The 24,265-nt window shown below is 46.7% G+C and overlaps 1 protein-coding gene across 3 annotated transcripts; it reads left to right on the forward strand.

Moving 5' to 3' along the window:
- Positions 1 to 287: 287 nt before the first annotated feature.
- Positions 288 to 23,870, forward strand: LOC114607231 (patched domain-containing protein 3-like). Of its 3 annotated transcripts, XM_077936818.1 has the most exons (5): positions 288 to 1,674; positions 3,165 to 3,286; positions 3,528 to 3,579; positions 15,048 to 15,193; positions 15,419 to 15,622. In XM_077936818.1, the coding sequence occupies exons 1-5, from the start codon at positions 892 to 894 to the stop codon at positions 15,429 to 15,431; spliced, it is 1,116 nt and encodes a 371-aa protein (XP_077792944.1). In that variant the 5' UTR covers positions 288 to 891; the 3' UTR covers positions 15,432 to 15,622. The 3 variants fall into 3 exon arrangements, with proteins under 3 accessions (XP_077792944.1, XP_077792943.1, XP_077792945.1); XM_077936817.1 differs by lacking the exon at positions 3,528 to 3,579 and having other exon boundaries at positions 15,419 to 23,870; XM_077936819.1 differs by lacking the exons at positions 3,165 to 3,286; positions 3,528 to 3,579 and having other exon boundaries at positions 291 to 1,674.
- Positions 23,871 to 24,265: the final 395 nt, after the last annotated feature.

A 24,265-nucleotide genomic window follows, 5' to 3' on the forward strand; every position in this document is an offset into this window, starting at 1 on the left:
CGCAGAATTTGGAGCCTATATATTTTCAGCTTCTTTTTTCCCTGGAAATGTTCCAGTTGTTAGGGTTGCAAAGACAGGCTTGAAAATGTGTGGATGATCTCTGGTGATGCCTCTAATGCCACAGGACTCCGAAGGATGTGTATAGGTAGCAGGATTTCAAAGTCCTGAATAAGTACTTGCTCCTCCTTGTAAGTAGGAAAGCTTATGCGACGTGAGGAAAAAATAAATTAACCTGTGCACACTGATCTGGAGTTGGGGGTGAACAGAGAGGTGACCATGTTTGCTGAGGATAACAAATGGTTCTGCTTTGTATCAATCTATAGTATATATGCACCTGTGTTTCTAAACACAACCTAGATTAACTGTGGGGAACCAGTGGCCCTCCAGATGTTAGGACTCCCTCTCCAGAACGGCCAGTCATCAAGCAGATCTGGAGAGCCGCAGGTCGCCCACCCTTGCGGAAAAAAGACTGCCAAGACGAAGGAAATTCCCAGTTAAACGGGCTACTGGTTAAAAGATCACTTTCATTGCATCTTGGCTAAAAAGGCACTGCGCCCTCTCGTTCTGGATTTTCTCAGGAGTTTCCCTCAGACACAGCAGCCAGATTGAAGCCAAGAAACCGATGCCTTCGCTGAACGGAGTTTCCCTCAGCATCGCCTCGCTCCCTCCCCTCCAACAAACTTCTGAGGCGGTTAACGGGTGGGCGTTTCCCGAAGGGCGAACCTCCGCCCAGCGGCCACTTTTACCATCTTTTCCAGCTCAGTTCCCCTTTTTCGAGATGTTTTATAAACTCGTGCTAAGTGGGGCCGGGCTGCCCTACGCCTGACTTCCTCAGATAACGGTCTGAACTCCGGCTCTCCGCCGCTGGGAGGAGGAGAAAGAGAGAAAGCGATGGCGCCCCTCGACTGCCACACGGACTGCGTGGAGAGGCCCCTGTCGCGCGCGCTGCGGGCCCTGGGCGCCCAGGTGGGCGCGCACCCGTGGCCCTTCCTGCTCGTGCCCGTGGCGCTCTCGGCCGCTTTGGGCGCCGGCTTCGTGTTCCTGAGCAGCCTGGAGGACAACGACATCGAGGGCCAGTTCACGCCGCTCGGGGGCCCCGCCAAGGGCGAGCGGCGCTTCGTGCAGGCGCACTTCCCCACCGACGACGCGCGGCGCTTCTCGGCCGAGAGGCTGAGCACCGAGGGCTCCTTCGCCTCCCTCCTGGCCGTGGCCCGCGGCGGAGGCTCGCTCCTCACCCGGGAGGCCTTCGCCGAGCTGCTGGCGCTGGACCAGGCGGTGCGGGGGCTCCGCAGCCCCGACGGCGCCGCGCTCTCCTTCGCCCAGCTCTGCGCGCGGAGCAGCCCCGGCCACAACTGCAGCAGCGCCAACCCGCTGCTCAGCTTGGTGCAAGGCGACCCGGCCGGGATACAGGCGCTGCTGCCCGACCTCACTTTCCCGCTCTACGTCCCTCCGCTCACTGCCAACCCCCTTTTCCTGCCCCCCTTTCTGGGAGGCCTCGACTTGGGCCCCGGGGATGGGCCGGCGCGCCCCGTCCGGGCGGCCAAAGCGCTGCGCCTCTTCTACTACTTGCAGGAGGATGAGGCTTCTCGCAGAAACGACAGCGCGCTCTGGCTCCGGACGTTTCTGGAGCGCATCCCGGGCGTGCTGAAATCTTTGAACCTCGCAACCATCCAGGTAAGCGTCTCCTGGCACGATGGAGCCACGATATGACTCTCTGTGTCTGCCTGATGCATGCTGCCATGCTTACTGGAGCGAACAGGATCTGAAGTCAAACCACTAGGGTCAGAGGTTCCCCATGCCTAACGCACCTGCATCAGCAAGTGGAGGCATTCAGTGGCGGCCAAACATTTAATTTTAGTAAGTAATTAGAAAACAAGCTATTGCAGCATCTCTGGCAACGCAAGAATGCCAAGGAGCGCCTCTTTCAAAATGATGCAAATTATGACTACTGGAGCCAGTAACACTGTTCAGTGTAAGGCTATTAATATGCCTCTTTGCATCCAGAAGGAAAGCAAAGGAACTGCTCCAGACAGGTAAGTTTTATTCCATTTGGGTTAGTCTGTTGCAGCTTTTCATTAATTAGCATGTGTTTTCCCTCTCACCCTATTAAACAGAACTCATTGCTTTGATCTTACGCCTTCTGCTGTAGCATCCAACCAGACATCAATGCCTGACATTTTATTGAAAGGCTATCTTTGTTTTAAAGTTAATTATCCTGCCTCCTTTGGACAATTTTTTTATTATAAATATCAGGTGGGGTATAATATGCACATTTAAACAATATATGGAAGATGTATCTTTCAGCAGAAATGGGATTTCTCCCTCACAATCCTCAACATTTGGTTAGTTTTACTGGCAGGCCTAACAGGAAGACTAACGGCTTCTGTTCCCTGCCCTGTCCACCCCCAGATAAAGGGGGAAATAAAGAGACAATTGTTCAGTTCCATGCTGCTTCCCACAGAATTCTTTTTTCCTCTTCCTGCTCCAATAAACTTTTAACAGAGAGGTGGGGAACACCAAGTTGAAAGTTAATTTAGTTCTCAGTGCTACTAGTTTCTGTACAACTCGAGACTAGTCCTAAAATAAGTGGATCCAAGGCCCTTAGTTGGTGAGCACAATAATTTAAGAGCTTGCTGGATTAGACCAAAGCATCCTTTTCACCCATAATGGTCAAGCAGATGCTTATGGGAAACCCACAAACAAGACATGAGGATTGAATCCCTCTTTTGCTCTTGTTTCTCAGCAATTAGTACTCTGGTATTGGACATGGAATAGCATTATGACTGGTTGCCATCGGTATTATTATCCTCCGTGGATTTGTCTGATCCCATTTTAAAAGTTATGTAAACTCGTGGCTGTCTTTAGAAGTTGGAAGCCAGACAGTGGTGCTCAGCTGAAGCTTCTGCCTTGCTCTTAGCAAGTAGAGATCTTTCCCAGTCTACATCAGTATTGGAATTGTTTTAAAGATGTTTTTATTGTTTGCTATCCTGGGCCCCTGTACAGGAGCACTCCATGCTGCAAAATGTATTTCAGGTCCCACTTATCGGTATATTCTGCTAATTGCACCCTATCTTTATACTCTTGTGAGCATTTAGATTTATATATTAAGAGAGAGAAAATATTTAACATGTGATCTTCTCTTCTCCCCCCCCCCCCCATGGCAGGTGGCTTATTTTACTTCATTGTCCAGACAAGAAGAGTTTGAAAAAAATACTAAGGAAGTGGTCCCTTTGTTTTCCATCACGTATACCTTAACAATATTCTTCTCAATTATGTCATGCTCAAGGTAATTGCTGGGAAAAGGGAAATAATTTTTATCTTTTCATTTTGTGAGAGTGTATTCCCCCCCCCCCCCGCCATTACTTAAATTTGCAAGAAGAAGCCCACTTCTGACTTTTTGTTTATAAAAATAATTTATGCATAAGGCATTTAGTTGCATTAGAAAAAATGTTATTACGTTTAATATTTATTGTTATAAATTTGTTTAACAATTTCCTTGTTATTTGTAATCCACCTTTCCTCCAAAGACCTCAGTGCTCCCGCTCCTCATTTTTTCATCACAACCCAGTGACCTTCATGGTGAGTGGGGAGTTGAACCCCCGTTTCTCTGGTCCCAGTCCAACTGTTACACTATATTGGCCTCCCTCATATGTAGCTCAAGATGCAATGTTTTCACTGCCTAGAGTGGCAGGATCCGTTTCTGACAGCTTCTGGTTTCTAAAAAATCATGGCCGCTTACCTGGTACAGAGGTGGGTAGCGGTTGCAACCTGGCAGGGCGCTTCCCCCTCCTTCTGAGCCACGCCCTATTGGCCCCAACTGTTGACTCCTCCCCCCTGATCGCCGTAGTGGCTTCTGGGTTCCTGCCAAACCCAGTTTGAAATTTCTGGCCAATCCGCAGCAGCTTTGGAGGTAGGGCAGTTGGAGCAGACCGCAAAAGGGGCCAGCGCTGCTCTTGGCAGCTCAGTCGGCCCCAGATCATCACCCACCCAGCCCTCTCTCTAATATTGTTTTCTTGCAGACTAACCTGTTTTCTTCCCAGGTATGCGGGCGTTGCTATGGTTGTAGGATGGTTCGCCTTCCCCACAGGAATTGTCACAACTTTGGCGGTTTAGGCCTTGGGCAGAATCCTTCACTCAAACACCTGAAGAAGGGGTGACTCCCCCGCTTCATGCAGCAGCGATTACAGGGTACCCTGTCAGAGGGGTCATGAGGGTAGTCTCTGTTCACAAGCACATGGCGGAGGGGCCATAGAACTACCCTCACCGATTTGGGGAGGGACCAGCTGCACAAATTCCTGTATTGCGTTGGTCCCATCTTTTTCCTAACTGACGCTGTCATGCCTCAGACCCCCAGCAAGGGGCTGAGAGGGATACATGCCCAATGCCCGCCAAGGTTTACCTACATCTGAATTCAATAAAGTTGTGGCCATTTTGATCCCAAATATATGTTGTTGTGTCTTCCCCTTCACCTTCAGGCCTGGCTCCTGGGGGTGGGGATGCTGCGTCTGGGTACACTACTGTCTTTCTCTTTCTCTTGATTGTGGATACCCAGCCTCTAACATAAAAAGTATATGTTGACCCATAATAGATATTCCACAGTGTTACAAATTTGTATTCCAGCTTTCTCATCCGCCAGTCCTCTTCATCAGCTAGATTGTAAAGCAAAGGGAAGTAAAAAAAAAAAAAAGTTGACTGGTGGCAAAGCCATTACGTATGCATCTTTGTAAGAAAGATTGAATGTGAGACTGTGTTACCTTTGAAGCACATTTCCTCGTCTCAAGGAATTCTGGGCATTGTAGTTTGTTAAGGGTTGTTAGGAATTGTAACTCTGAGAGGTAAACTACCATGCCCAGTACCCTTTGAAGGAAAGAATGTGCTTCAAATATGCTTTGGTGCAACTCGACTTCTCTGTGACCCTTCCCCTCTGCTGGGAGGTGGGACCAATTCGAATGGTCCGCCCCCACCACTTAATGGATCCAAATGGTTTCCAAAGAGTGGTAGGGGATGCTTTATCCCATGTTGAAGGCCTTTCAGCCAATTCCCTGGTGGCCCGCTGGAATGCGGAGTTAACCAGGGCTATCGACTGTCTGGCTCCAAAGCGCCCTTTGGAGCCCGAACAGGCCCATGGTTTTCCCCGGAGCTGAGGGCAATGAAACAATCACTGAGAGGGCTAGAGGGCTGGTGATGGAAAACTCATTCTGAATCGGACCAGACACAGGTTAGAGCTCAATGTTGAGCCTACCAAGTGGTGATGGTGACGGCGAAGAGGACTTTCTTCACCACTGTCAGCGGCTGCCTCAGGTCCCAGCTCACAAAGGACCAACGCCAGTTGCTCTTTATAAATAAAAGTCTTTATTGTGGTTCATTGTTGGTTTGACATCCGTGGCGCGCAGCGCTACGTCTGAGTCCTTAGACCGGCGAAGTCCCGTCTGAATCCGCCCCTCCTTTACACCAGTTCAATACCCTAGCTTTGCTCCACCTCTTCCTTTCCTCCCTCTGTTCCTTACGCCTCCGGGTCCTCCTGCCCTCTGGGATCCCAACCCTCCTGGACTCTTCGGAGGCGGATTCTTCTGACTCCTCCCCCTGTCTCCGGTGGGCTTTGGGACCTGGCTCCCAATCCGGATTTTCTGCTGTCCCTCGCGCCTCTACCTTTGAACTTGGCGCGCGCACGCAGCCGCCCACTTTCCTCCTAACGGCTACACTGCTCCCTTCACTGTTTTCTCCTTCCGGGAGGCTGGACGGCCCTGCTCTCTCCTCCGCCCCTCCACTCTCTGACGGAGGCGTGGTCAGTCCTGCCTCACTCCCTCCTCCTGCAGGAGGAGGCTTTTGTTCTAATCTGTGGGATTCTCCCCCCCCCCCCCGCTGCACTCTGGTGGGGAAGCTACCCCTGATTTCCAGCTGCCGCTTGGCGACTCCCCACTGGCCCCCCTTGCCCTGACCCTGGGGGCCTCCTTCTGGGAATCTTCTGATTCGCTGGAGAGACTCAGGGAATCTCCCTGGTCACTGTCACACCCTCCTGCGCTCCCCTCCGATTGTTCCCCTTCGCTCTCCATCTCCTCCTTCTCCTGTGGCTCAGTCCTGAGCCCCTGACAACCACCTCTATTGCATCTGCAGAAAATAGCAGCAGGTGACTCTTTCAGCTGGTGAAATCTTTGAACCTCACAACCATCCAGGTAAGCGTCTCCTGGCACGATGGAGCCGCTTCCCACGTTACGGAATGTGACTGAAATGACTCTCTGTGTCTACCTGATGCATGGCTTCATTTGTTCCAGTTGTGGCAGGTTTCTGCCACTGCTTCTTACAGGTGTGGTGAGTTATCCTGGACATCCTTAAATTTTTAATGTTTTTGCTTTTCTTCTTCTTGGGCTCTGATTCCCACCCCCCCCCCCCATGGTTTGTTGGTATGTAATATGTGATTTATAGCATCTGGACCAGAGGAATTGTTCATTTTGTGGTCTGATGCTCTTTCCTGTTGCTTGAAATTGTCCACTAGCGTCAAGAGGAGCTAATTTGTTATTGCTAGAAATTTTTTAATATTGAGGAGGTCCGTGCATATCTGATGTATCTGATCCTGCAGGTACTTGCGCCACACTTCTATTTTCTTTAGAAGTGAGCCACTGGCTATGATGGTTTTTTCCGGGATCCGGGGATGGCCTTTGAGGCTTAACATCCATTGTATTAATTGTTTTTGTCTTTGGGACATTTTCTGCTAAGGCTATTTCTTGAGCCAAGCTTGTTGAATGGTTTGTACTCTTGTGGTCTATTCGTAGTTCTTTGAGCTGTATTGACCAGCACAGTGGGAGGCTGGGGGATAACCTCGTCTAGGGAGCTCTCATTCTGAACTCTCTTGCTCACTTCTTTTTGGGGGAAATAACTGGTGATTTTGCTTTGCCTCCTTCGTGGCTCCGTAGAGCTATGAGGTAAGGTTAGCGTGATTCCCAGGTCCTTACAGTTCTTCCTGGTAAGGACCATAATAGATATAGGGCATGGAGTAGTTGAATATCAGCAGTTCTCTGATGACCCTCTGCTCCGGGGGAGTTTAACCTTGCCTTGGCAAATATCAGAGTCCAGGTGCTAACACTTCCAGAGAATCACTAGCGAGGGCAAGGATTTATAGTAGTTGCCACTGAAGCTTACGGATATCTCTGACAGACGATAAGATAATAGCTGATGCCAAATAGAAATTATTGAGCCAAACTTCCTTTCAGTTTCTTAGGTAATCAGCCGGTTCTAGTTTCTAGATAAACTGGTGCCAAGAGATAGAGTAGGAGCGTAAATATTCATGTAGATGTTAAAAAGCATGGAGAGGACGGAACCCTGAGACACCCCACAAGGGAGGGCCCAGGGGTTTGAACACTCATCTCCCACCACCACTTTCTGGACACGGCCCAGAAGGAAGGAGTGGAACCACTGTATGACAGTTCCCCCAGCTCCCAGCTCCTTTAGACGGTCCAGAAGGATGTTATGGTCGATTGTATCAAAGGCCGCTGAGAGATCCAGCAGAACCAAGAAACAGCTTTCACCTTTGTCCCTAGCCCTCTGGAGATCATCAACCAGCGCGACCAAGGCAGTTTCAGTCCCATGATGAGGCCTGAATCCCGATTGGGAGGGATCCAAATGGTCCGCATCCTCCAGGTGTGCCTGGAGTTGTTCAGCAACCACCTGCTGAATCACCTTGCCCAAGAATGGAAGATTTGAGACTGGGCAATAGTTGGCCATACTGGCCGGGTCTAAAGATGTTTTTTTTTTTAAAGAAGCAGTTTAATGACCATCTCTTTCAGCGGGTCTAGGAATGCTCCCTCACAGAGTGAAGCATTCACCACCCCGCAGGACCCATCGCCCAGCCCTTCCCAGCCTGCTTTTATTAGCCAGGTTGGGCAAGGATCAAGGAGACAGGTGGTCGGTTTCACTTGTCCAAGCAGCCTGTCCACATCCTTGGATGTAACAGACTGAAATTGATTCCATGCAACTTGACCAGACCGAGCTCTAGCACTTTCCCACCCTGGCTACAGCACAACGATAAACAAATGTGAGAGATCCAGGAGCACCACCCAGAAACTTATTATTTGTTCATCGTTGTGCTATAGCCATGATTCTTTGCAATATACCATAACACACACGTAACTGGCTGTAAAGTAACATAACATTATATATAATAAAAGTGTAATCTAATCGTCTTATCAAAAAAATGCAAATACAAAAAAATGCAAATGCAAAAATGCAAATGCAAAAAAATGCAAAGCACAGCTCCTCGTGGCAATAACATATCATATAAGATTACTGTTAATATGTTTTGTTGTCATAAAGTCCAAGAATAGTCAAGTCCAAAGGTTGTCATCTCTGCTGATTACAATGTACAGTTCCTGTTGGCAATGCCATTTCATACAGATATCTTCAATGCTAGGTTAATGATTCATAAGACCACAGCCATCCATGACTTGATAGTGGATGGAGGACTTGACCTGGCATGTGTAACAGACTTGGTTGGATGAAGCAGATGGGCCTGTCTTAGCTGCTGCTTGTTCACCAGGTTTCTCTTACGCACAGCAATCCAGGTCATGTGGGTGGGGACAGTGGCGTAGCATGGGTTGTCAGCACCCGGGGCAAGGCAAGTAATTTGCGCCCCCTAACCCATGGAGCACGCCCCCCCCGATGTTGCGCCCAGTGCGGCCGGCCCCCCCTGCAACCCCCACGCTACGCCACTGGGTGGGGAGGAGGGTTGCAGTGATTTTTAGGAAGTCACTAGCTTGCATCAGGCGTCCTACTGGGAAGACCCAGTTCTCTGAGTGCATGTTCTGGAAGTTGGGCAATAGGGCCAGTACAGGATTCCGTCTGGTGACCAACCTCCCCACTGCACCAAGGATTCCCTGCCTAAGCTTCTTCAGGTCGTGGCGGATGTTCTCCTGGAGACCCCTAGTTTGGTTGTCCTAGGGGATTTTAACATTCATGCTGACATGACCTTACAAGGGGCTGCTCAGGACTTGGTGGAAAGCATGGCCTCCATGGGGCTGTCCCTGAATAGGTTTGGCCCAACTCATAGTTACGGACACACCTTAGACCTGGTGTTCACCTCTAGTGATGTGAGTGATGTGACACTAAGTAAAAGTGATGAACAAATGTGAGTGATCCAGGAGACCACCCAGAAACTTATGTTTAGAACTCTCTAAGATGATGTACAGTGGTACCTCAGATTAAGTACTTAATTCGTTCTTGAGGTCCGTACTTAACCTGAAACTGTTCTTGACCTGAAGCACCAGTTTAGGTAATGGGGCCTCCCACTTCTGCTGCGCCGCCAGAGCCTGATTTCTGTTCTCATCCTGAAGCAAAGTTCTTAACTTGAAGCACTATTTCTGGGTTAGCGGAGTCTGTAACCTGAAGCATATGTAACCTGAAGTGTATGTAACCTGAGGTACCACTGTACTTTCAACACATATGGAAAAATCTACATACCTCATTAAAGCTGCAAACGAAAAAAAAGCGTTTTTTAATTTTGCCAAAATCCAGAGGAGGAAAAATAAAAGCCAAAGCCTTAAAATGTAGAGCCAGTGTGGTGTAGTGGTTAAGAGCGGTAGACTCGTAATCTGGTGAACCAGGTTCACGTCTCTGCTCGTCCACATGCAGCTGCTGGGTGACCTTGGGCCAGTCACACTTCTCTGAAGTCTCTCAGCCCCACTCACCTCACAGAGTGTTTGTTGTGGGGGAGGACCACAGCCTGCCACAAGGAGAGAATAGTTGCACTGCATGCAGAAAGCTGCTTATAAGGCAAAAACCCCAAGGTGAAATCTTCCAAATGTGAGTGATCAAGGAGCTGTGTAGGAAACCTGCTTGAATATGTTACACCTATTATCCATCTGCTATTTTCGTGCCCTTGATTGTTAATATATGTAGGCAATCCATTTTTTTATTTAAAAAAAATGTGATTACAGTCTCATATATTGATAAGAATGTTGTGAGTGCCAAAACCAAAAGGACATTTAGGCAACCACAAACAGGTGTTGGCACTCCATAGTGACGAGTATTGCCACAAAAAAACCCTATATGCAGAACAAATCAGGAGAGCAGTAAGGGGGCACCGGCTGGCCGCGGTGATGTGGCACATGGGAAGAGTGTACGGGGTGAGGAGTGGGTAATGGAGGATGGGGGGGCATGAGAATGGGGAATGTGGCATGTCTGGCTCCGAAGCGCCCTCTCCGATTGCATGGAGCCCGGACAGCCCCGTGGTTTTCCCCAGAGCTGAGGGTGATGAAACAATCGTTGAGACGGCTAGAGCGCCGGTGGCGGAAAACTCATTCTGAATCAGACCGGACACGGGCTAGAGCTCAACGTCGAGCCTACCAAGTGGCAATGGCAACGACGAAGAGGGCCTTCTTCACCGCCTCCATTGCATCTGCAGAAAACAGCAGCAGGAGACTTTTTCAGGTAGTTCGCAATCTATCGGAACCACCTGCACCACCGGGGCCTGGTAGGGACCCCAAGATCTCCTGCAATGCTTTTGCAAAGTTTTTTGCAGATAAAGTCGCTCAGATTCAGAAGGAGGTAGACTCCACCGTGGGAGCAGGGCCAGGGTGGGAGAGTGCTAGAGTTCTGTCTGGTCCTGTTACATGGGATCAATTCCAATCTGTTACCTCCGAGGATGTGGACAGGCTGCTTGGACAAGTGAAACCGACCACCTGTCTCCTGGATCCTTGCCCATCCTGGCTGATAAAAGCGAGCCGGGAAGGGCTGGGCGATGGGCTCTGCGGGGTGGTGAATGCTTCCCTCTATGAGGGAGCCTTCCCAGACCCGCTGAAAGAGGCGGTCATTAAACCGCTTCTTAAAAAAACATCTTTAGACCCAGCCAATTTGGCCAACTATCGCCCAGTCTCAAATTTACCATTCTTGGGCAAGGTGATTGAGCGGGTGGTTGCCAGACAACTCCAAGCACGCCTGGAGGATGCGGACCATTTGGATCCCTTCCAATCGGGATTCAGGCCTCACCATGGGACTGAAACTGCCTTGGTCGCGCTGGTTGATGATCTCCGGCGGGCTAGGGACAAAGGTGAGAGCTGTTTCCTAGTTCTGCTGGATCTCTCAGCGGCCTTTGACACCATCGACCATAACATCCTTCTGGACCGTCTAGAGGGGCTGGGAGCTGGGGGCACTGTTATACGGTGGTTCCGCTCCTTTCTCCTGGGCCGTGTCCAGAAAGTGGTGGTGGGGGATGAGTGTTCAGACCCCTGGGCTCTCACTTGTGGGGTGCCTCAGGGTTCCGTCCTCTCCCCCATGCTTTTTAATATCTATATGAAGCCGCTGGGAGAGATCATCAGGGGGTTTGGGCTGGGTGTTCATCAGTATGCAGATGACACCCAGCTCTACCTCTCCTTTAAATCAGAACCAGTGAAGGCGGTGAAGGTCCTGTGTGAGTGCCTGGAGGCGGTTGGAGGATGGATGGCGGCTAACAGATTGAGGCTGAATCCTGACAAGACAGAAGTACTGTTTTTGGGGGACAGGGGGCGGGCAGGTGTGGGGGATTCCCTGGTCCTGAATGGGGTAACTGTGCCCCTGAAGGACCAGGTGCGCAGCCTAGGAGTCATTTTGGACTCACAGCTGTCCATGGAGGCACAGGTTAATTCTGTGTCCAGGGCAGCTGTTTACCAGCTCCACCTGGTACGCAGGCTAAGACCCTACCTGCCCGCAGACTGTCTTGCCAGAGTGGTGCATGCTCTAGTTATCTCCCGCTTGGACTACTGCAACGCGCTCTACGTGGGGCTACCTTTGAAGGTGACCCGGAAACTGCAATTAATCCAGAATGCGGCCGCTAGACTGGTGACTGGGAGTGGCCGCCGGGACCACATAACACCAGTTCTGAGAGATCTGCATTGGCTCCCAGTACGTTTCCGAGCACAATTCAAAGTGTTGGTGCTGACCTTTAAAGCCCTAAACGGCCTCGGTCCAGTATATCTGAAGGAGCGTCTCCACCCCCATCGTTCAGCCCGGACACTGAGATCCAGCGCCGAGGGCCTTCTGGCGGTTCCCTCATTGCGAGAAGTAAGGTTACAGGGAACCAGGCAGAGGGCCTTCTCGGTAGTGGCTCCTGCCCTGTGGAACGCCCTCCCAGCAGATGTCAAAGCAATAAACAACTATTTTACTTTTAGAAGTCATCTGAAGGCAGCCCTCTTTAGGGAAGTTTTTAATGTTTGATGCTGTACTGTTTTTAATATTCAGTTGGAAGCCGCCCAGAGTGGCTGGGGAAACCCAGCCAGATGGGCGGGGTATAAATAATAAATTATTATTATTATTATTATAGTAAGAATGCTGCGAATGTGCTACATGCTGCAAATGTGGCACGTGGTGGTACTGGTGTGGGTTTCCAGAGTGTGGTAGGGGATGCTTTATCCCATGTTGATGGCCTTTCAGCTGATTCCCTGAAAGGAATTCCTGAATTCCCTGAATTCTCTTTCAGGTGGTTCGCAATTTAACAGAACCACCTCTGCCACCGGGGCCTGGTAAAGACCCCAAGATCTCCTGCAACGATTTTGCAAAGTTTTTTGCAGATAAAGACGCTCAGATTCGGAAAGAGGTAGACTCCACCGTGGGAGCAGGGCCAGGGCAGGAAAGTGCTAGAGTCCTGTCTAGTTGAGTTGCATGGAATCAGTTCCAATCTGTTACCTCTGAGGTTGTGGATGGGCTGCTTGGACAAGTGAAATCGAATACCTGTCTCCTTGATCCTTGCCCATCCTGGCTAATAAAAGCAAGCTGGGAAGGGCTTGGCGATGGGCTTTGCGGGGTGGTGAAGGCTTCCCTCTGTAAGGGAGCCTTCCCAGAACAGCTGAAAGAGGCGGTCATTCAACCGCTTCTAAAAGAAAACATTTTTAGATCCAGCCAATATCTCCCAGGCTCAAATCTTCCATTCTTGCGCAAGGTGATTGAGCAAGCAGTTGCTGAACAACTCCAAGCACACTTAGAGGATATGGACCATTTGGATCCCTTCTAATCAGGATTCAGGCCTCATCATGGGACTGAAACTGCCTCGGTCGCTCTTGTCAATGATCTCTGGAGGGCTATGGATAATAATAATAATAATAATAATAATAATAATAATAATAATAATAATAATAATTTATTTATACCCCGCCCATCTGGCTGGGTTTCCCCAGGGACAAAGATGAAAGCTTTTTCCTTGTCCTGCTGGATCTCTCAGCGGCCTTTGACATCATTGACTATAACATCCTTCTGAACCGTCTAGAGCAGGGGTAGGCAACCTAAGGCCCGCGGGCCGGATGCGGCCCAATCACCTTCTCAATCTGGCCCATGGATGGTCCGGGAATCAGTGTGTTTTTACAAGAGTAGAATGTGTCCTTTTATTTAAAATGTATCTCTGGGTTATTTGTGGCGCATAGGAATTTTTTCATCCCCCCCCCCAAAAAAATATAGTCTGGCCCACCACATGGTCTGAAGGACAGTGGACCACCCACGACTGAAAAAGGTTACTAACCCCTGGGCTAAGGGAGCTGGGGGCACTGTTATACAGTGGTTCCGCTCCTTCCTCCTGGGCCGTGTTCAGAAAGTGGTGGGGGGGATGAGTGTTCAGATCCCTGGGCTCTCACTTGTGGTGTGCCTCAGGATTCTGACGTCTCCCCCATGCTTTTTAACATCTACGTGAAGCCGCTGGGAGAGATCATTAGGGGGTTTGGGCTGGGTGTTCATTAGTATGCAGATGATACCCAGCTCCTCCTCTCTTTCAAATCGGAACCAGTGAAGGAGGTGAAGGTACTGTGTGAGTGCCTGGAGGCAGTGGGAGGATGGATGGAGGCTAACGGGTTGAGGGTGAATCCTGACAAGACAGAAGTACTGTTTTTGGGGGACGGGGGCTGGGCGTGTATGGGGGACTCCCTGGTCTTGAATGGGGCAACTGTGCCCCTGAAGGAGCAGGTGTGCAGCCTGGGAGTCATTTTGGACTCACAGCTATCCATGGAGGTGCAGGTCAATTTTGTATCCAGGACAGCTGTCTACCAGCTCCATCTGGTACGCAGGCTGAGACCCTACCTACCCACAGACTGTCTCGCCAGAGTGGTGCATGCTCTAGTTCTCTCCCGCTTAGACTACTGCAACGCGTTCTACGTGGGGCTACCTTTGAAGGTGACCCAGAAACTACAACTAATCCAGAATGCGGCAACTAGACTGATGACTGGGAGCAACCGCCAAGACCACATAACACTGGTCTTGAGAGACCTCCATTGGCTCCCAGTACATTTCTGAGCACAATTCAAAGTGTTGGTGTTGACCTTTAAAGTCCTAAATGGCCTCGGTCCAGTATATCTGAAGGAGTGTCTCCACCCCCATTGCTCTGCCCGGACACTGAGGTCCAGCGCCGAGGGCCTTCTGGAAGTACCCTCCCTGCAAGAAGCGAAGTTACAGGGAACCAGGCAGAGGGCCATCTCAGTAGTGGTGCCCGCCCTGTGGAATGCCCTCCCATCAGATGTCAAAGAAATAAACAACTATATGACATTTAGAAGCCATCTGAAAGCAGCCCTGTTTAGAGAAGTTTTTAATGATTGATGTTTTAATGTATGTTTAACCTTCTGTTGGAAACTGCCCAGAGTGGCTGGGGAAACCCAGCCAGATGGGCAGGGTAGAAATAATAAATTATTACTATTATTACTATTATTATTATTACTATTATTATTATTATTATGTATCATGTGTATGCAGGCTTAAGAGGAGGTAGTAGATCTACCAAGCTTCATCTGAATGTCTGCCATCTTTCCCACATTCCATCGAAGAATGCAGACTCAATGGCCTTACCAACAGCCAACTTTGTTCTCCCCCCTCCTTAGTTTGTTTACTGTCTAGCTGATGAAGCATTCTGGGGAGCTTGGAAGCTTGCATCCTTTTTTGAGATATTTTGTGCAACTAGGGCTTCAAAGCAAAGCTTCACACAGCTTCAGTGCATGCATAGCCGATCCATGTGGTGCTAACGGGTTTAGCTTGGTTCAGTGGGAGGGGGGATTAGTACGTGGACCGTGATACTCTGAATCGAATTAGAATCTTCTTAATCTCTGTTTCAGGCTGGACTGTGTACGGACAAAAGTGTGGGTTGCAGCTTTTGGGGTGCTGTCAGCAGGCTTATCTGTCGTCAGCAGCTTTGGATTGCTGCTCTTTTGTGGGGTGCCGTTTGTTGTCACAGTTGCAAATTCGCCATTTCTTATCCTTGGTAAGTGAGCAAATGTACACATTCCTCCTGACTTCTCCATTGGGCTTTTCATTAATATATTTAAGTATGATGATGGGTGAAAATTCTCTTACATAGCTACGGGTTTGCGGCGTTAAGGAGCCGTGTTTTTGGGGAGCCAAGCCATTCAAGTATCAAGGTACCACTGTATTTCTCTTCTCGCATGACATATAGGAACTAATATGTTATATACTTGCCATTCTTCAGGGGTTGGTGTTGATGACATGTTCATCCTGGTGTCTTGCTGGCAGAAGACTAAAGTGAAAGACAGTGTCAGAGATCGAATGGCTGACACCTACGGAGAAGCAGCTGTGTCCATTACCATCACGACCCTCACAGACGTGTTAGCCTTCTACATTGGAATTGCAACTTCATTCCAGTCCGTTCAGGCATTTTGCATCTATACAGGAACAGCCTTTGTGTTCTGCTACTTATACAACCTGACATTCTTGGGGGCCATTCTTGCTTTAAATGGGAGACGAGAAGAAAGCAACAGACACTGGCTCACATTCATGAAAGTGAACAATGAGCCTCAGGATTCTCAGGGCTGCACATATAACATGTGCTGTGTAGGAGGGTCTTTTGATGAGTCCACTGGAGCAGAGACTGAACACCCCATGAATGGATTCTTTAGAAAGTATTACGGTCCCTTCCTTATGCACGCCTGGACCAAGGTGCTTGTGGTAGTCCTTTATCTCATGTACTTGGGTAGTAGTATTTTTGGCTGCACTCAAGTCCAAGAAGGTATAGATCTTCAAAATCTAGCTAGTGATAATTCTTATGTCATCCAGTATTATGAATGGGAAGAGGAATATTTTTCAGAATACGGCCCAAGGGTTATGGTGGTTGTTACTGAAAGCAAAGCTTATTGGGATTCATCTGTCCGTGCAGATGTTGAAAACTGTATGAATGCACTAGAAAGCTCATCCTACGTCAACAAGAATTTATCAGTGTCCTGGTTGAGAACTTACCAAGATGCCGCTAAACTTATGTCTTTCAATATAGATGACCGTAGGCTTTTCATTGACAATTTATCCATCCTCTTTAGAATTAATCCAGACTTCAAGTGGGATGTTAATGTTAATGGTACAGAAATAATAGCATCACGTTTTTTCATACAGACAGTCAATGTTACTACTGCAGTGGATGAGAGGAGTCTTTTAAATGAGCTGAGAGGTCTTGCTAAGGACTGCAAGGTACCATTAATGGTTTATCATCCAGCTTTTATATACTTTGATCAATATCTTGTGATCGTTCAGAACACAGTTCAAAATGTTGTGATTGCTGCTGGAGCCATGCTACTCATTTCCTTACTACTCATTCCCAATCCTCTTTGTTCTTTGTGGGTAACCTTTGCTGTTGCCTCTGTTATTGTCGGTGTAGCTGGTTTCATGTCCTTCTGGAATGTGAATCTTGATTCCATATCCATGATCAACCTTGTTATCTGCATAGGGTTTTCAGTAGACTTCTCTGCTCATATTTCTTATGCTTTTGTTGCCAGTGAGAAACACAAAGTGAATGACAAGGCTGTGGATGCTTTGTACCACCTTGGCTACCCTGTTACACAGGGAGCTATTTCCACTATCTTGGGAGTTATTGTACTCTCCGTGGCATCCTCTTACATCTTCAGAACCTTTTTTAAGATCATGTTTCTGGTGATCTTGTTTGGGGCTGTTCACGGTCTCATTTTTATTCCTGTGTTCCTAACTTTCTTCGGCTTTTGTAGTAAAATGCCAAATAGACAGCTTCCAGTCAGTGCCCAGAGCTCTAGTACTGGAGGAGTTCCTTTCTAAGATACAGTGGTGCCTCGCAAGACGAAATTAATCCGTTCCGCGAGTCTCTTCGTCTTGCGGTTTTTTCGTCTTGCGAAGCACGGCTATTAGCGGCTTAGCGGCTTTAAGAAAAAGGAAACAAACTCGCAAGAACTTGCAAGACGTTTCGTCTTGCAAAGCAAGCCCATAGGGAAATTCGTCTTGCGGAACGACTAAAAAAACGGAAAACCCTTTCGTCTAGCGAGTTTTTCGTCTTGCGAGGCATTCGTCTTGCGGGGCACCACTGTATAAATTTTATGAAACCGCCTAATGTAAACATGACAATATTACAATGAGAGCAGTTTGATAATGGAACTAATTACCTAGAGGACAGGAGTGGGCTCTTCCTGGTGAGCATTTAAGGTCCCCATCCCTACTTTGCGGGCTGCCATCTGATTGGATTTTACTTTGATTCTGACTTGATTTTAGGAGGTAGGATGTATTTTAATTGATTGCTTGATTTTATGGTAATATGTCATATATTTGATGTTAGCCACTCTGAGCCCGGTTTTGGCTGTGGATGGTGAGGTGTAAATGAAATTATTTATTATTATTATTATTATTATTATTATTATTATTATTATTCCTCAGTGTTCTCTCTCCCATGTCTGTACAGGGTGAGAGAAATAGTTAATAGGTAGACCAATAGAAAAGCCAGAGGCGGAGTCTACCTGTTTATAAAACGACTTAGCCCGAGGTTTGGGTTGGTTTTAGTGGGTTGGTTGGTTGGGAAAGGCAGTTGGGAAAGCAGTTGGCAGACAGATGGAAATACAGAAACGGTTAGTGCAGTTGGTTCTTGTGTGAGGGGTGGTAGAAGAGTTAGGGACAGAATAAAATAAGACTAAGTAGGTAAAGAGTAACACTGTTTTGAATGCAGTTAAAGAGCTTATTTAGACAAATTAGGATATGTTTTGCATAAAGACCCATTATAAATCTTCATTCAAATTAATTATCTATACTAAAGTTACAATTAATACATTTCCCATATAATTCATTATTCCACCTAGCAATTAACAGTAAAAAAAAAAAAAGAATCAATTGTACTTACCGGTAAATCACTGGTCAACAACAAATTTGTTTGCGTTTTTTCAGTTGATTTAGGACGAATCTGATGCGCTGAATCTAAAAATCACATTGGTTTTGCTCAATCAGGTCAAGTTTTTGAGCTATGGCCACATGTCGTTTTTTTACGTTTTTGTTCACATGTACGCTTGTGTGGAGCATTTTAGAAGAAGTTGGTGGGGGTAAAATGCCATTTCGAATAATTGTTTTGATTGGACATGATTATTTTAATGACAAGAAGTATTCACGTCCGATAGTTCTGGGTGATTATGTCAAAAAGGGATCAATTTGTAGTCATAAAACCTCCGTTTTTTCTCGGAAGAGAAGGACTTGGTGTACTGTGCAGATATTGCGCAGCTTCTGCTCAAGCTTGGAGTGCCACAGTACGAACCCAAAGATTGGAGACTGTTCATTGACAGCAGCAAGCCATCACTGAAATGTGTTCTGCTACACAACGGCAACCAGTTTGCCTCTATACCCCTCGCTCACTCGAGTACACTGAAGGAGAACTATGAAGCGGTGAAGTATGTGCTGGAGAAAATTGGTTATGATCAGCATAAGTGGTTTATTTGTGCTGACCTGAAGATGGTGAACTTTTTGTTGGGACAACAGTCTGGCTTCACCAAGTACCCATGTTTTCTGTGCATGTGGGATAGAAGGGACCGTGCTCAGCATTAGATGAAGAAGGACTAGCCTGTGCGGGAGGAATTGGTGCCTTGCAAAAAAAGGAACGTCATCAACGACCCTCTGGTGGACAGAGACAGAATACTCTTCCCACCGCTGCACATCAAGCTTTGCTTAATCAAGCAGTTCACCAAGACAAGGATGGTGACTGCTTCATTTACTTGTGCCAGGCTTTTCCAGGATTGACCATGGAGAAGTTGAAAGCTGGCATCTTTGACGGTCCTCAGATCCGTCAGCTCATCAGAGATCCAGAGTTCGGAAAGTCAATGAACGAAGTGGAACTGGAAGCGTGGAAGGCATTTGTTCTGGTAGTGAAGAACTTTCTTGGCAACAATAAGGCCAGAAACTACACAGAACTTGTCAACAACATGCTGACTGCTTTCAGAAACCTGGGCTGCAACATGAGCGTCAAGATGCACTACCTATTTTCACATATGGACCGGTTTCCTGAGAACCTGGGTTCAATGAGTGACGAGCAGGGGGAGAGATTCCATCAGGACATGAAAGAGATGGAGATCAGGCATCGGGGTCGCTGGGACGCAGTCATGATGGCTGACTACTGATAGACTCTGAAGAGAGACCTCCCTGCCGCTGAGCATTCCTGGAGTTCCAAGAAACGGAAGTTCAAGCCCTGAAGTTTGAAAAATGGTGAAGCAACATGCAATTTACGTGTACTTACCTTTATCAATGCCCACCATTCAGTTTACAGTAAACCTGACCTGATGGAGAGAAACACATGCCATTTCCTGATTCAGCAGTGCAAAAATACCCTAAATCAGTTGTAGAAATTTAGACAACATTCAAAAAGTAAAAAATTGTTGCCCAGTGAATTGAATGGTAGAAATTGAAAGCTGCAATCATATTCATGCCTCCAGAGCAACACTCTACATGCCTACTTAGAAATAAACACAATTTTTTTCAACTGAGCTTCATCCCAGGTAGATCTGTGTTGGACTGCAGTGTTACATACAGATACGTCTAACTGTTTTGGCGGCACCAATGCCCATGTGGTTCCCTTTAACGGAGCCAATCTTGAGAGGGGGCAAATCGGGAGGCCTTTTTCTGCCAATGACATTGCCTAAGCTCTCTGCTTCAGTGGCATCTTCAATAGGGATTCCTAGACCATTTGTTTCAATGTACTGAACAGCTGAAGGATCAATATATGTTGGATAAATGTTAAGTAACAACTTCTCTTGTGCTGCTTGAGATGATCGCATGCCTGGAGCAACAGAACTTCCATTCTGGTTGATTGCCGTGATGCTGATGATGCCCCATATTTTGTTGAATTCTTCCTGTGCCTATTTGGGGACAAAAGATTTGAGGAATACACAATGTTATCAAACACTAAGTAACTGTTGCAGCATGATTATATTTAGATTTGTTTTAACAGCGACAGCACTGATCGATTTTGTTTGAGAGCAGTGTTTGGACCTTTCAGTAACTCTGCATCTTCTCCTCATCTGTAACTTCCCGTGATGTTGCTTTGGTGATATAATTACCAAAGTCCATGATCCTAAACTACCTACTGCAGGGCAGTAGGATATACAACTTTATGCTCAATTCACTTTTTTTCTGCACCATGGTATTACTCTTAAACATTACTTACAGTACAAGAGCAGCAAGTTATTCCAGCCATTTATTTCGAGGGATATTGGGGAAATTTGTAATTATCATGTGGCAGTTGGGCATTTTTTAGCGGCTAACTATTTCTTGTTGGACTGTTTTCTGGTTAATAGTTTGGAATACTTCATTAGTGAGTAAATTAAGGGGTCAGTCTGGTGTAATCAGAATGTCAGACTAGTACTGGGAAGATCAAGTTTCAAATCTGCTTTCAGTCATTAATCTAATCGTGTGGCTTTAGATCAATGACCATCTTTCAGTCATTGGATAACAGGGTAGAGCACAATGTATGTATGACACCTTGAGTTCCTTTGAAGAAAGACAGGATATAAATATAATAAATAAATAGTATCTGTTTAGAAGAGAGTCTCATGATAATTGGGAATCTCTCCAATAACTTCTAATTTAGATACCAATCAGAATTCGGAGGTTAAAACCTCTAGTTCAGGGGATCATGCCAAGAAACAGCAGCCAAAGGTAGATGGCCATTTTGAAGGCTTAGTGACATAGGCAGAGAATCTTTCTGGAACTGTTTCTGGAGATTTGAGATAGAGTAGCATCAGTGCTACCTTGAAGGAATGCCTGTTTGCCTCCACTTAGGTTCTGCTTGGGCATATATTTTTTTAAAAAAGCAAATATTACAAAGACAGCAAGTCTCTGGTGTTCTCCTTTCCAAAGCACACTAGACCCAATGAACATCCCTGGGACATTTGGGAAATTGAGAGTTCAGTATAAACACCCTACCTTTACCAGTGGCTTTAATAGAAGAACGCCACATCCTTCTCCTCTTCCATAGCCACCTGCATGTTTAGAGAAGGGTTTACTAATTCCGTCAGGTGATAAAAGGTTTGCTTTACTCAGAGATACAAACTTCCAAGGCTCTATGATGCAATTTACTCCTCCGCAGATAGCAGATTCACAGTCTCCTATATCAAAGGTACAGAAAAACAAAACAAGCCTGAAATCATGAAAGGGGGAAAACGGATATTTCATTCACATAGCCACGAGGTGTTGATACCATCTGTGTGATCATGGTGATTTCTCTTGCAAAATCCTTTGTTGGGCATATCTTTGTCTCTCATCTCCAAGTTTTAAACTAGCCTCTCCTGGATCAGGCAGGGCATAAGCAGTGGAACGTTGGTTGTCGAACGTAATCCGTTCTGGAAGACCATTTGACTTCCAAAACGTTCGACAACTGAGGCGCAATTGCCGGTCGGCAAAATCCACTGAAAAAATGGAGAAATGCACCTCAGAAGCCATTCGACGTCCGAGGCACGTTCAAAAATGGAAGCATTCACTTCCGGGTTGTCAGCGTTTGAAAGCCGCAACGTTCAACTTCCGAAGTGTTTGACAACCGAGGTTCCATGCACCACCTAGCACAGTGCATTACAGTTGATATAATACACAGAAAAATCATTTAGTGATCCACTAAGACCCTCAGCAATTTTCAAGTGGTCTATGGGGGGGCGGAGTTTGGGAATCACGGTTAATGGTATGCATAGTAATAATAATAATAATAATAATAATAATAATAATAATAATTTTTATTTATACCCCGCCCTCCCCAGCCAAGGCTGGGCTCAGGGCAGCTAACAAGCAATAATAGAAACAAGTTGACTGAATACAACTTAAAAACAAAAATAAAATACAACATTAAAATATTGAAACATTAAAATATTAAAATGTAGCCTCATTGCAGGAGGAGAAAGGAAAAGAAAAAAGAGAGGGAGGGAGGGAATCAAATTGGCTCCAAGCCAAAGGCCAGGCGGAACAACTCTGTCTTACAGGCCCTGCGGAAAGAAATCAGATCCTGCAGGGCCCTGGTCTCATGAGACAGCGTTCCACCAGGCCAGAGCCAGAGTTGAAAAGGCCCTGGCTCTGGTTGAAGCCAATCTAACTTCCTTAGGGCCCGGGACCACTAGGGTGTTGCTATTTATGGATTTTGAGGCTCTCTATGGGGCATACCGGGAGAGGCAGTCCCGTAGGTACGAGGGTCCTAGGCCGTGAAGGGCTTTAAAGGTCAAAACCAGCACCTTAAATCTGACCCTGTACTCCACCGGGAGCCAGTGCAGCTGGAAAAGCACTGGGTGAATATGCTCCCATGGCAGAGACCCCGTGAGGAGCCTCGCTGCAGCATTCTGCACCCGCTGGAGTTTCTGTGACAGCTTGAGGGGCAGCCCCGCGTAGAGCGAATTACAGTAGTCAAACCTGGAGGTGACCGTCGCATGGATCACTGTGGCCAGGTCAGTGAAACATAGTAACCAAGAATACCTTGTTTAATGGCTTTGTAACCAAGATCCAAAGCAGAAAGAAAAGATGAACAAGCTGTATCAATGGCAATTGATGGTCCAGTCAAATTAAAACTGTATGAAATCCGATGAGCAGCTGTACTCATTGCTGCCCCTGTGGCATCATAATGGTTTATTTCAGCAACTGCCCTGCTGGTTATAGATTCATAGTCTCGATTCATCAGGCCTGTAAATACAGAACATTTGTTTTTAAGGCCAATTTACACTCAAATCTACATCTAGTACTGGTTTTTATTCTTCACCTCCTATCCTACAATTATTTATTATTTCACTTTTATTCTGTGTTTCTTCTAAGGCACTTAAGCAGCATGTGTTTCCCCATCTCAGTTTCCCTTCACAGTAAATCTGATAACCAGCCTCGCACAACCAACATGCTTAAGTTTTATTAATGCCTGAAGGGGTTAAAAACTCAGAGTGAGCTCTCCTGCCAAGCTTAGCTATGTCACTTCCCCTGTCCTTGGGATGAGATAGGTAATCAGGCTTATTGTCCCATCTAGGGTACTTGAGAAACTCAGTGTGTGAGGAGGTTTGAGATGCTTGTTCCAGCCACATGGCTCTCACCAGCCACCCTTGTGTTCATATTCCAATAAATCTAGGAACTTTTACCACTTTGTAACTAAGTTTTCCTGCCTGTGCGATGTTTTCTGATGAACGTATGGAAAAGCACATGAAGCTGATATTTGATGAGTTTGTAAGTAAACCAATTTTTAAATTACCAAACTTATGGCCTTTTCCTATGCTGGGGAATAGAGGAATTTAGGAACTCACTTGGAAAGACATATTTTAAAGGCCTAACAATATTATCCAATATTGTCAATTCTGACAAAGCAATTATCTAGGGCCTTCCAACATCACTTTATTTGGAATTGCCATGTGTAAACGCCCATATAGATGTGATGTTACAAATCATGTGGCCACCTCTAAAGCAGATATATGGTATGCAATGTAAATATACAAAATCTTCTGCATCATAGCTATTACCAACAAAACCCCCTGTTTTGGTACCACTAATGTTTTCAGGAGTGACTCCTGCATCTTCCAGCGCTCTGTAGGTACATTCCATGAGTAACTTTTGCTGAGGATCCATACGCTCAGCTTCCTCATTGCTGATGCCAAACAGCTTGTTATCAAATGCATTCAATCTAAAAAAAATAAAATGGAGGTATGACATGATATACGGTGTGATTCAAATACTGCTTAATCCAACATGCTCTGATAAGATATACTTAAAATTCATTGAAGCCTAATATTACATGTTGTAAAGTAAAGGTAAAGGGACCCCTGACCATTAGGTCCAGTCGTCACCGACTCTGGGGTTGCGGCACTCATCTCGCTTTATTGGCCGAGGGAGCCGGCGTACAGCTTCCAGCACATAAATTGTCAAGATAGGACACAGCGAATAGGACACTGTGCCCATGTCATTTCATAGCACAGTGGTACCTTAGTCTGTTCTTAAACCAAGGTGTGCTTTCCCATAGCAGCAGGGACTCAATTTACAAATGAAACACACTCAACGGGAAGCGGAACATGTTCTGCTTCCAAGGCAAAGTTCACAAACCAAAACACCT

Source organism: Podarcis muralis, chromosome 12, assembly GCF_964188315.1.
Source record: "Podarcis muralis chromosome 12, rPodMur119.hap1.1, whole genome shotgun sequence".
Classification (NCBI taxonomy): Eukaryota; Metazoa; Chordata; class Lepidosauria; order Squamata; family Lacertidae; genus Podarcis; species Podarcis muralis.